We start from the raw sequence: 13,112 nt of genomic DNA, 5'->3' as shown, positions 1-13,112 counted from the left end.
GCAGCTCAGCAGACTTTAGAGGCTGCACGCCTGCAGCTTCTGGTCAGCCAGCTTCAGAGACACCCAGGTGTTCAACATGGAGGCCCTAAGTTTGCACCACACCAGGTGATTGGTCAGCCCGAAGATCTGTGCCGCAAACTGAGCCGCCGCCTCGGGGGAGAGGATGGTGGAGCAGCCCAGACCTGCAGGAGGGAAGAGGAGAGGTTTGAAGAATACGCTTCTGTGATAGGAAGTTCAAGAGCTGATGAGAGTTTCTACATATTCAGACTGAAACCCGCCGTTTCAAACCAGTCGCTCTAGGTGTGATTGATCTAGCTGTTCTCATTAAAGGTAATCACCACTTGGCATTCGCAGGGAGGACCAGACATCCTGAGCACCCCAGTCTGGAGTGAGAGGGGGGCAGTTGATGACGGGATAAGCTGTGTTTCCAGACATCACTGGGCCAAGGCCGTTACTCCGGCCAGCGACAGCCACGAACACGGTGGGGACACCGTCACCTGAGAGAGAGCATTAGAGACATGATCAAGCACTGAGAACTAAAAAATATTCAGACTGAATAAGTATGCTTACCTTCGTATTCAGCTTTAATGCGCAGAGTCTCATCCGGGCCCTTGTGAGCCGAGGTGACTCTGAGGACACAGGGGATCCCGTAGGATGAGCAGGCCTTCCTGATCTTCTCGCAGTGAGCCATGTCCGAGGTGGAGCCCATCAGGACCACCACCCTGCTGCTGGTCTGAGAATCCAGCAGCAGCTGCAGAGAACAACGCTGGTTAGCTTTCTAGAAACCCTAGAACCATTTATTCTCACTGTAAACACTTCTGACTGCAAAACTCCTAGATCCAACAGCCCACACAGCAACCTGAGCTGCACAGCTTTAATTAGAAAGGGTCATTTTCACACTTCTGACAAATAATGCACAGAAAACAACAGAAATATAACTGTTACAGCAGGCAACTTTGTTTATTCTACAAGTGCAAAGAAAAGCCACAAATTCCATTAAATCTTAGTTAACAGCTTTGGAGAGAATCTTCTTCTCTGGAGTTATTGTACAAGGAGAAGAGGGTGCAAAAATCCAACATTTTTGAGCAATAATTATGATGTGCCAATCCTGTAGAGCAGGGGTGTCAAACTCAGTCACAGCAGGGGCCAGATTCTGGATTCAGGACTAACCTGAGGGCCTAACAGGGTCACCTTTTCAACCAGAAACTGTCAACCTTGTTTCACCAGTAATAAAATATGATCGAAAAACTTACAACTGATGATGAATGATTTTGACATTTTTAAAGTTAAAAAGATAAGTTTAAAGGTTCACAATCTGAGAAAATATATTAGAGGTCAAAACATGAAACTGGAATTGAAAAAAAAATTTTAAAGGTAAATTTATTAGAAAAAAGTCAAAATCATGAGTTTAAAGGTCAAAATATGAAATTAAATTTGTAATCATGAAATTAAAAGTCAAAATATGATTCAACATTTTAAATTGTAAGTCTAAAAGGTCAAACTAAGGGATTATGAAGTCAAAGTCTGGAGTTGAAAATATGAGATAAAATACAAAATAATTAGTTAAAAAGGTAAAAATATGACTTAAAAATTAGAATTATGAATCTTGAAGCTCAAAATATTTGAGAAGTGAAAAAAATGAGGTGAAATGCTCAAAGTATGAAATTGAAAGTCAAAATCCTAAGTTTGAATCCTGATTGTGAGATGCTAAATTAAAAATGTAAAATTAAAACACAAAATAATTTCTTTTCCCACATTCCTGACTTCTTATCTAAATATTTCTACTCCTTATTTTTTCAGATTTTATAACTTAACAAGGAAATCTTAAATCATCAAGGATAAGTTTAAGTAGGATAAATAGGATTTTGACTTTATGAGCCTTTAAATTTACCTTTTTAACTTTTTAAATGTCAAAATCATTTCTCATCAGTGCCAAATTTTTATTTTCATATTCCATCACTGCTGAAACAAGGTTGACAGTTTCTGGTTAAAAAGGTGACCCTGTTAGGCCCTCAGGTTAGACCTGCATCCAGAATCGGGCTCCTGCGGTGATTGAGTTTGACACCCCTGCTCTAGAGAGTGCAGCACGTCTGAAGCGCTGCACAAACAGAGTATGTGAAATTCGAAGGTCAGGTTTTTAGAGCATACTTCCGAGAAACAATCAGAAGAATAATGCCTTAATTTTTGACAGATTTGTTTGTCATGATCAAAAAATAAAAAATGTCAAGTTGATGTTCTGTGTTTCGTAACTTAGGTCATGTTGGTATTTTTAACAGAAAAATATGTTTTGTTTTTTTTAAATCTGACTGCATGGTTTTGAAAAAGTGGTGAAATTTTCCAAACCTTAGACTTCCATGAGATGTCTACTCACACAACAATGACAATGACAATCAGATTTTAGTTTGTGGCTTATACCATACTGAGGATTGTGATGTCCTCCAGTTTGACTAATGCCTTAAAAAGAACCTTAGCATCTCAGAATCGCACTTGCAGTTAGAACAGAACCTAAACATGTCTGTTTAACCATACTAACTAAACCCAGCATGGTCTGAATTCTGTCCTGATAAGACTAAGTGTACCTGCACTCTTTCAGCAACCCACTCAAAGTTCCTCTTCACCATCTGCATCGCTTCTGGGGTGACTTCTTTCAGATCTCTGTACACCTATCAAAGAAAGAAACAGGACATTTCAGTTTTATCTCACCTTTAACCTTTTCTTCAATAATCTAAAACCTCTCCACAGAAAAGTCCAGACCTGCTTGTCTTTCTGCTGGCTCCGGTCTCCGGCCGGCCACAGCCTCCAGGAGTCGTTATCGATCACATCAGCAAGAACAATCTCCTGAGTCTTCACATTAACGCCAAACTCGATCTGAAACCAGAGAAAGAACGTCATCCTACAGACCGAAGCAGGAGCGAGGTGTCCAATCCCAGATCAGCTGCTCCTCCTACCTTCATATCCACCAGCGTGCAGTTCTGTGTGGCCCAGGCTTTCTCCAGGATCTCAAAGATGGCCACCGTGCTGCGGTTCATGATGTCCACCTCACACTGACCGATGGTGAGTCCGGCCAGACAGAACTTGGCCGCCAGCAGCTGCTCCTCCGACCACTGGGGGTCGTTGTTGGCATCATCCTACAGCAGAAGAATACATGGAGGTCAACATGGTTCAGAGGGTGGAGGGAAAAGTCAAGCCAGTGCTCCAATCAGTGCAAACACACAAATTCAAAGAAACAGAAAAAAGAAGGTGGAGCAGCCAGAGGGAAACCCCAACATACATCCAGGTTTATCCTCACTAATAATGATATAAGGTTATGTTTTATATCAAAATCCCGAGCCTTCATTATCCCCATCAGCACAATCTCAGACTCACTTTGAAGAACATCTCCATCTTCAGAGGGGAGAAGCGGTATCCCTCCTTGACTCCAGGGTTTCTCTTGAGGAACGATCCGGTGGCAACTCTACGGCAGACCCACTCGATGGGAATCATCTCACAGTGAGCAGCGATGAACGCCGTGTCCGAGTGCTGCTTCTTGAAGGCCGTCTTAATGCCTGGAGGAGAAGGAAGACATCAGATTAGACTGAACAGAGAGGAGTCACATCTAAAACCTGTAGCATGAAACCAAGCCATACCTTTACTTTCTTTTATCAACCAGACTCAATCCATTGATATAAGCAGGAAAAGCACACAAAAACAAAACACAGGAGTTGCTTGTCTGCCCTGACTTTAACTAACAAGTTCGTTTGCAATATTTCATGTTATCCAAACATATAATTTAAACCAGATTTATCATTAACCACCTAAGTCAGGGATTAACTTACTAAAGCAGCTGTGGACCAACAATGCCTCAGTTCTATAAAGTTAAAGTTTTGAGATCTGGGATCGGGGGTGCAAAACAGCTACTTCTAGACTAAAACAAATATTCTGAGGCAAATTATTCCAAATATGACTGAACGCAATCATAACTGTGCTTTTAAACCAGTCTACATTTAAGTAGACATCTAGGAGTCAGTCAAAACAGAGCACTGCAGACTGGATCACTGCTGGACCCCAGGTTGGGAACCAAGGGTCTAAAACACGGGTGTCAAACTCAAGGCCCGGGGGCCAAATACGGCCCACGGTGCAGTTCTACCCAGCCCGCAAGATCATTTTATATTTTAATTAGAAGTGGCTCACCAGAATGAGGTCTGCAGATTTCCTCCAGTATAAAAATGTAAATTTAACCTCGAAGATTTTTAAAAACCCTTGTTAAGTCATAAAAATCTGAAAAAGTAGAGTGTAGAAATAGTCGGGAATGAGGGAAAGAAATTCATTGTGTATTCATTTCATATTTTCATTTTGCGTCCCAAGATTATGACTGAAATTTAGGATTTTGACTTTTTTCATCTTTTGACCTTTTAAATTCATAATTTTGACCTTTTCTCTCATATTGTGACCTTTTAATCTTGTAACTTTGACTTTTAATCCCATTTTTTCACTTTTTAAACTCCTGATCTCGAATTTTATTTCATATTTCGACCTTTTAGAGTCACAATTTTGAATTTTATCTTCTATTTTGACCATTTAAACTCTTGATTTTGTATTTTATCTCATATCTTGACCTTTAAACTCATGATTTTGACTCTCATGTATTTGCCTTTTAAAACCTTATTTTGACTTAATTTTGTAATTTGACCTTTAGGACTTATAAAGTTGACTTTTATCTCATTTTTTGAGCCTTTAACTCATATTGATTTACCATTTATCTGACATGGACACAGAAACACTGATTCTGTGATGTTGAATCATTTTGACCGTTTTTTTTTAGAAATCTTAAAATCATGTATCATCACAGTTTTATTTTTCCTATAATTCATTACCTGTGAAAACGCGGTTGATAGTTTTTGGTTAAATCTTGTCTGTTAAATCTAGTTTGTTGGGCCCTCAGGTTGGACATAAATTCAGATTTCGGCCCCTGCTGTGATTGAGTTTGACACCCCTGGTCTAAAAGACTCTAAAGCTGCGGGGAAATAACCTTCAGATTTTGAGTCATTATTTAACCACAGGGTGATAACAGTAAAATGCAGAGAGCAGAGTCTGTACCACACAAACATGAATCGGTGGTTTGGTGTCAAAAAGCAACAAAACCTTAAAAAACAACTTTAGCAGAAAAGAGGTTAAAATGAACCCTGTATTATAAAATAAGTCAACCTTATGGACAGGTATTCATATCTTATACGTGTAATGAAAAAAGGTACCTGCGTTTTGAGAAAAAATTGAAATATTTAAAATTTTCTCTAAATGCAGCCATCTAGCACAGTTTTTTTTTAAATTATCTATAGGAAATATGAATATCAAAGAAGATGAACCTGTGTTATTGATGTCTTATTATGCTGGGTTACTTTTAAGAAGCCCTTAAACTCTATCAACTCCTGCACAGGCTAAATTGCACTTTAACTCATTAAGAGAAGAAACTACCCAATGTTTGGTGCATAAAACTCATTTTTCTTGCAGATGTATTGAAACAGGTGTTAATTCTAATATATATATATATATATATATATATATATAGCTGAAACCAGAAATTTACATACACTATATAAAAAGGCACATAAACTTTTTTTTCTCACCGTCTAACATTAAATCAGATTAAACTTTTCCTGTTTTTGGTCAATTAGGATTACCAAAATTATTTCTATTTGCTAAATGCCAGAATAATGAGAGAGATAATTTTTTATACAATTTTTTATTATTTTCTTGAGAGTCAGAAGTTTACATACACTAAGATTACTATGCCTTTAAACAATTTGGGAAAGCCCAGATGATGATGTCATGTCTTTGGAAGCCTCTGATAGGTTTATTGACAACATCTGAGTTAATTAGAGGCACACCTGTGGATGTATTTTAAGGCACACCTGAAACACACTGCTTCTTTGTGTAACATCATGGGAAAATCAAAAGAAATCAGCCAAGACATCAGGAAGAGAACTGTGGACTTGCACAAGTCTGGTTCATCCTTGGGTGCAATTTCCAGATGCCTGAAGGTGCCACGTTCATCTGCTCAAACAATTATACGCAAGTATAAACACCATGGGAATGTCCAGCCATCATACCGCTCAGGAAGGAGACGGGTTCTGTGTCCCAGAGATGAACGTGCTTTGGTCTGAAAAGTGCATCTCAACCCAAGAACAAAAGCAAAAGACCTAGTGAAGATGCTGGCTGAAGCTGGTAAGAGTGTGTCATTATCAACAGTCAAACGAGTCCTGTACTGACATGGGCTGAAAGGCCACTCTCCCAGGAAGAAGCCATTACTCCAAAAGAAACATAAAAAAGCCAGATTACAGTTTGCAAATGCACACAGGGACAAAGACCTTAATTTTTGGAGACATGTTCTGTGGTCTGACGAAACTAAAATTGAACTTTTTGGCCATAATGACCATCGTTACATTTGGAGAAAAAAGGGGGAAGCTTGCAAGCCTGAGAACACCATCCCAACTGTGAAACATGGGGGTGGCAGCATCATGTTGTGGGGTTGTTTTGCTGCAGGAGGGACTGGTGCACTTCACAAAATAGACTCATCTCTAGACTAGACTGAGTCTAGACTTGAGATCTAGACTGATCTCAAAACATCAGCCAGGAAGTTAAAGCTTGGGTGCAAATGGGTTTTCCGAATGGACAATGACCCTAAGCATACTGCCAAACTGGTTACAAAGTGGCTTAAGGATAACAAAGTCAATGTTTTGGAGTGGCCATCACAAAGCCCTGATCTCAATCCCACTGAAAATTTATGGGCAGAGCTGAAAAGGCATGTGTGAGCAAGGCGGCCTACAAACTTGGCTCAGTTACACCAGTTCTGCCAGGAGGAATGGGCCAAAATTCCTGCAAACTATTGTGAGAAGCTTGTGGAAGCATATCCAAAACATTTGACCCAAGTCATACAGTTTAAAGGCAATGCTACCAAATACTAATGAAATGTATGTAAACTTCTGACTCTCAAGAAAATAATAAAAAATGGTCTAAAAAATGATCTCTCTCATTATTCTGGCATTTAGCAAATAGAAATAATTTTGGTAATCCTAATTGACCAAAAACAGGAAAAGTTTAATCTGAATCAATGTTAGACGGTGAGAAAGAAAAGTTTATGTGCTTTTTTATATAGTGTATGTAAACTTCTGGTTTCAACTGTATATAGATACACACACACACACACACACACACACACACAGTGCTCAACAAATTTATTAGACCACCTGTCATATTTATCTCAGAGACCATCATGAAGTGCTTTAATGCAGACTCTTTCATTTTCAGTCAGCTCTCCACGTTTTACCATTTTGAACAGGAATGAGGAATTTCAAACTGAATTAACCCAAATTTGAGACGGCTCACTGGGCTTCTCTGAGAAGTCAGAAATGAATCAAGCATAACATTCAACCACTAAAACTCATTTTTCTGTTCAGGAGCACAAGGAAATAACTATAATTTGACAAATTAATCAAGAAATATTAATGTGCTTTACTATTTTTTCAAAAAAATTTTTAAATCAGTGCTTTTGAAAATTCATAGATAACAATAATAATTCTATTTTAGCATTAAAAATATCATTTGGGTTAAAGAGCTTCTACATATTGGTGTATTAACCATTGCAGAAACATCAAAAATGATTTTGGTAATTACCAATGCTGTTAATTTAGGGCAGCTGTGGCATAAACCTTACTTTGGGTGGTGGTCTAATAAATTTGTTAAGCACTAATTATATATATATATATTTATATTTATATTTATTTATTTATTTTTTCCTTGTTTGTTTGCTTTTTTTCCCCTGGAAGAATGCTGAAGTTTAAAATACTGGTATCGTGACAGTTCTTATGAGAGGATCATAATGCTCATATTCCAGCACGTTTCTGTGACTGCAGGTTGAAGCAAATTAATGGAGCAATCCTAAACTTACTGCAACTATTATAAAAGCTCTATTTAAAACTAACAGAATTAACCTTTAAATACGGGAAACATGGTTGATCACGTTCTAAATTAAAGGCAGCCAAGCCTCAAGTCACAAGACAGCGATTATCCTAAACCACGCTCACACAATGGACAGCATGACGGTAAGAGTTACCCAATTACTTTTAAATTACAGCCAGTGGGAGTGCAATTTCAAACATGGCTGCATGGATCAGTCCGTTCTTTAAGCATGAGAAAAGTTCAGAAGGGTTCATCTTTAACTGCAGCAGTCACGGGAATCATACGACTGAAGAAACTGTGCCAGAAATACTGAAAATAAGGGATTTATTACTAAAAATGACAAGTTACACTTCATATTGTGTTTTAAAGGTAAATATTTAAGTACCACTGAACCCCACTGTTAGGTCTTACACGCTTTATGGCAAAATGAACTAAATTAATTCAAAACTACTTTTGTTGTAAGCAACTCCTTCCAATCTTTCTGTATAACTTCATTTCATGTAGGTGGTTTTGCTCGGTTTATGATTATGTGGTTAAATAAAAATGTACAAATTCTTGTTATGGAAATAAACTGAATACTTTTGTAGATGTTTAGATGGCGGTAGACATTAAAAGGATAATTGAGGAGATGATGATCAGAAATGTAACCGTTCACAGCAATCAGACCAGAGAACTGATGAGAAATAAACCGGCTTACTCTGCAGCCCTACTTTCTGCTGGACTGATTAAACAGCCAAATGTCAATAATGTCAACAGGAGGGAGAAGACTCGGGGTAATGGCTGTAGATATTGTAAGGAGCTTAAACTGGTGGAGATGTTTCCTAACAGTTATCAGAAGTGTAAACAGGCCAAAGGTGGATCTCTCTCTTTGAACAGTCACCTCACTGACCTCTTTAACTCGATCAACAAGGTCACGCTGTTAAGAGAGTTCATTTTTAGCCAGGAGAAGGAGACATGCATAAATCCAAGCTTTGTTGATTAAAATACCTTCATGCTTGGTGGTAATTATGAGATGAGCAGCCATCAGTGAAGCTGGAAAGACTTTTTTTTATCCCATATCATCTCAGGACCAGGGTTTTAATCATGGATATTTGGACGACTGTTGAACAACTCTGTCTTATTAATTGAGTATCTCACCATTATTTTGGTTTTAGTTCTGTCTCATAATGAAATACTTGGTTATTTATATCTTCAGTTATTTTGCTTAAAATGTCAACTACAAATCTAAAGATGCTCTGATGGTGAGAATTGGGACTAGTACTGAAACAGATGCTAATGTTTTTGCATTCATTCTGTTGGTGTAAAACTCCCACTATAAAACAATATTTTCTACCATGTTAGGCCATGAAAACATTTCTGAGTTTGTCCAACAACTAACTTCCACTACATAATAAAAACACTTATCTAATTCAGCAGCTACATGTGCTACATGTTAGCAGGTTAGCAGTGAACCGCTAGCTACTGACACTGGTTCCCTATTATTTCAGCTTGAATGATGTTTGTCTAGAGCAGTGATACTCAACCCTGTTCAACCAAAAATGCCTTTGCAAGAGCCACAATCCAGCAAAAATGGGTGGAAAGGGCCAAAAATGGGGAGAAAAAGTGTAAAAAAGGTCAGAAAGTAGAAAAAATGGTTGAAAATTTATAATAAAAAAAAAAGAGAGAGAAAGAAAGTTAGGGGTAGCAAAAAATGGTCCAAAAGGGGCAAAATGTGGAAAAAAATGATTGAAAAGTCACTAAAATGGTCAAAAAGCAGAAAAGAAGAGTGGCAAAAATTGGCAAAAAATAGGAAACAAGTGGTATTCAACGGCAAAAGGTAGCTTAATAGGGCAAAAAATGTTGAAAAAGGGCAAAAATGGGATTAAGGTGGCAAAAAAAGTGTCAAAAATGGGAAAAAAATGGGAAACTAGTGAAATTTAATGGCAAAAGGTAGCTTAATTAAGCAAAAACTGGTGAAAAAGGGCAAGTTTCCCTTTTTAAGGTTTTCTGGGGGAATAATATTTAATATTGAGACATAAAAGAGCCACAAATAATCACAAAGAGCCACGTGGCTCCAGAGTCACATGTTGAATATCAGTGGTCTAGAGCCTTTGTTCCCAACCTGGGGACCTAAAATCATGATGAAACCATATGAATGGCTCATACCAAGGTCTTCTAATAACACTTGTGGTTTTGGCTTTAAATGATGACAACCATTCAAACTTGTGTATTGTTGTATTTTCAGCAATATGTCACTTATTCCTTGTCAGTCCTGGGGAGCATGGCTCTTATATATGTGAAGGGGGGGCTCAAAGGGAAAAAGGTTGGGAACCACTGATATAGAGCACTGAAACTGATGTTAAACTGATACATCCTGATATATATAACCCAAAGTGTTAACATGAAGGATACATGGAGGAAATCTCAAGGAGCACTTGAGCCCCAAAGTCGAGTTTTTTTGACCAGAGTGAGTGCTCCACACCACACTCCAGCACGGTAAATGGACTTGAGCTTTTATAGCAGGTCACACCTTCCCATTCACAGCCTTCCACTCAGCCACAGAACTCTTTGGCCCTCTCACGGATGAAGATGTGGACTCAGGCATGATGGGATTGCTCAGGCATGCACAGAAGCACAGGTGTGCCATGTTTCCTATAAACATTTCCAACAATGGCAGAGAAATAGAGAGCTGTATCTGACCAAACAACTCAAGTCCTTTGTTGTCTGTGTACCGCTCCATCTCAGTGAGACTGTGCACGTAAACTGCATGTTTCATATAAGAACATGATAACATGGATATGCCGAGGCTTGGGTGGGCTTGAAGCAGCGTGGGTGTTGGCCTGCAGGGTACGGAGGGCAAGCAAGCTTCGGCTTGGCACATGCCAACTGGGTCCAATGAGAGAGTGCCCTTAAGGCCTTTGCACACCAAAAACGACATGAATAACTGGTGCAAAAATGCAATTATGCACTATTCTTTTCACATCAGGTGCAATTTTCTGGATAAATTCTGCACATTCAAATGAGTTTGCACTCCAAAAGTCTACGTATAGATCAGTGCAGAAGGTAAAACGAGGAGTCTGCCCCTCCTCTGGTCCGTGTAGGACAGCACCAGTACACGCAGGTAGGAGGTCAGTGCCCTTTTCACTGAGCTGCTCCCTCCTTCAGCTAAGTTGGCTAAGAAGAAGGACTGACTTTTCATTCTTTAAGTTAAATAACAATATTAAAAACTCACTCCAGGTCTGCTGAGAGGGAGCTGGCTCACCTGTGTTTCATGGACTGGTCAAAGGGGTCATTTCAGGGAGATGATTGATCCTAACAGTGATTAGCCGTCTGTCTGAGGTAAGAGGAGTCTCTGTTATCAAATGTGTCATTGGAGCAAAGTCCTGTTTAGGTTTTAGAAAGCTCAAGCTGTGAGCATGGACATGTTGGAGAGTCTGTCTTGATCTGGGGTAAATAAAAAAACAAACAACTAAGCGCTGGCCAAGGACAAATATTTCTATGAATACAGACAAACACAAGGTGCTGGAGAGAAAGGATGCTTAGGCTCCTCTGTCTGAACTAAAGAGAGATTCTGATTTGGTCAGATGTGTGCTCTTCAGCAGCCAAACTTTGAAAAACTTTCAACAATTATCCGCTGCAGTTTTGCCCAGTAAAGTTGTGTTGCTGGTGTGAAAGCTTGCATTTATCAACCCTCTGCACTGCTCCATCAAAAATAACCATGCAAATCATTACCAAGAAAAAAAGTTCATTTTTTCAGTCTCATTATTTTTACTTCAGCTAACATCGGTCTGTTAGACATGCCTAGAACTCCACTCATTTATTTATACTCTACATACGGCAGCATTACAGCAGATCTATCAGTTAGAAATATCTGCAGAATCTTTCATATCTGCTGTTAAAATACTACTCTCTCATTCATGTCTGACAGTACTGATATCATGGGGACAATATTGTACACCTCTAGGTCATCCATTACTTATATATATAAAATTTTGACTTTCTTTAACAAAACGTCAATTTATTAAATCATAATTTTCATTTACTACAGCAAAATATTTAAATTCCCAAGTGTAACTTTTCTGTTTTAGTTAAAGAGAGAAATGATCTTCCTTACTCTGTAAATGTCTTTAAGAACCAGAACTCTGGATGAGTATTTATTCATGAAGAGAAATCTGTGTGTGCAGTTATGTCACATTTTCCCGCTTCACTGTTTCTCCACACATGGCTAAGTTCCCTCGAGGTGATTATGACTCACCTGCACCACGCCTTACCTGAACGAACACGATCAAGATCCTGAAGAGATGACTAAACCGCAGTGTGGCTTTTACAGTGCCCAATTTCTAAACAGGTTTGATTCTAGTAAGACTTGATTATTTTAGTACCTGTTATAAAATTATAAACACAAGTCTTTGGTGTCCAACATTGAGTATTTTCTTAATTTAAGGTATCAAAAACTCTTTAACTGGAGTTTAGACAGTGTGCAGTATTTTGTGTGTTAGTTTCTGAATGGTTCATTTGTTGAGCAGCTGTAGTCTTTTTTATTTTCATACCAGGGGTAAAAACAATGCAGTGTAATTCATTTTCAAAGTTAAAGTTGGACCCACAACCTTTGAAGAAGTGGACCTTTACTAGGTTTGTAATAAAACTAGAATTCTTGTTTATTTTTAAGTTTTCATTGTTATTAATAAAAGTAAAACTGAAAAAAATCAAGTATGGTTCTGGACTCTTTACTCCAACAAAAACAGATGTGAGAAACTTACATGCTTGAAACAATTCAGATACCTAAAACTGCATGTATATAACAATGTTTTTGATTTTTATTGTCAAATTTAAACTGTAGTCCAGTTTTCAATAAGTTCAACAAGAACTTCTACTGGTAGACTCTCATACTGCAGAAATGTGGCAGTGTTACCGTTGCTTATGATGACCTCCTCCAAGGAGGTCAAGTGATTGGCAGGGTTTGTTTGTTTGTTAGCAACATAACTCAAAACGTTATGGGTGGATTTTGATGAAATTTCAGGATATGTCAGAAATGGCATAAGGAAGAACTGATAAGATTTTGGGAGTGATCCGGATCACGTCTGGATCCAGGATTTTTTTTAAGAATTCTTTATGAGAGATAGGGCTAACGGCGGAGGTCTGCGCTCTCCAACTGCTGTTCTAGTTTCTGATGGATTGATTCTGCTTAACTTTTAAAA

The 13,112-nt window shown here is 38.4% G+C and overlaps 1 protein-coding gene across 1 annotated transcript in view; it reads right to left on the bottom strand.

The window, feature by feature from the left end:
* Positions 1 to 6: 6 nt before the first annotated feature.
* paics (phosphoribosylaminoimidazole carboxylase, phosphoribosylaminoimidazole succinocarboxamide synthetase) overlaps positions 7 to 13,112 on the bottom strand; it is a 32,664-nt gene continuing 19,558 nt past the window's right edge. The window contains exons 8-14 of the mRNA XM_041790500.1: positions 3,367 to 3,545; positions 2,949 to 3,128; positions 2,755 to 2,868; positions 2,580 to 2,663; positions 571 to 751; positions 339 to 497; positions 7 to 182 (exon numbers count right to left, since the gene is read on the bottom strand). Coding sequence (XP_041646434.1) covers positions 16 to 182; positions 339 to 497; positions 571 to 751; positions 2,580 to 2,663; positions 2,755 to 2,868; positions 2,949 to 3,128; positions 3,367 to 3,545 — 1,064 coding nt within the window. The 3' untranslated portion in view covers positions 7 to 15. The remainder of the gene's footprint in view (positions 183 to 338; positions 498 to 570; positions 752 to 2,579; positions 2,664 to 2,754; positions 2,869 to 2,948; positions 3,129 to 3,366; positions 3,546 to 13,112) is intronic.

Source organism: Cheilinus undulatus, linkage group 7 (assembly GCF_018320785.1).
Source record: "Cheilinus undulatus linkage group 7, ASM1832078v1, whole genome shotgun sequence".
NCBI lineage: Eukaryota > Metazoa > Chordata > Actinopteri > Labriformes > Labridae > Cheilinus > Cheilinus undulatus.
The sequence above is the reverse complement of the archived record's forward strand: the minus strand, read 5'-3'. Positions and strand labels throughout refer to the sequence as shown.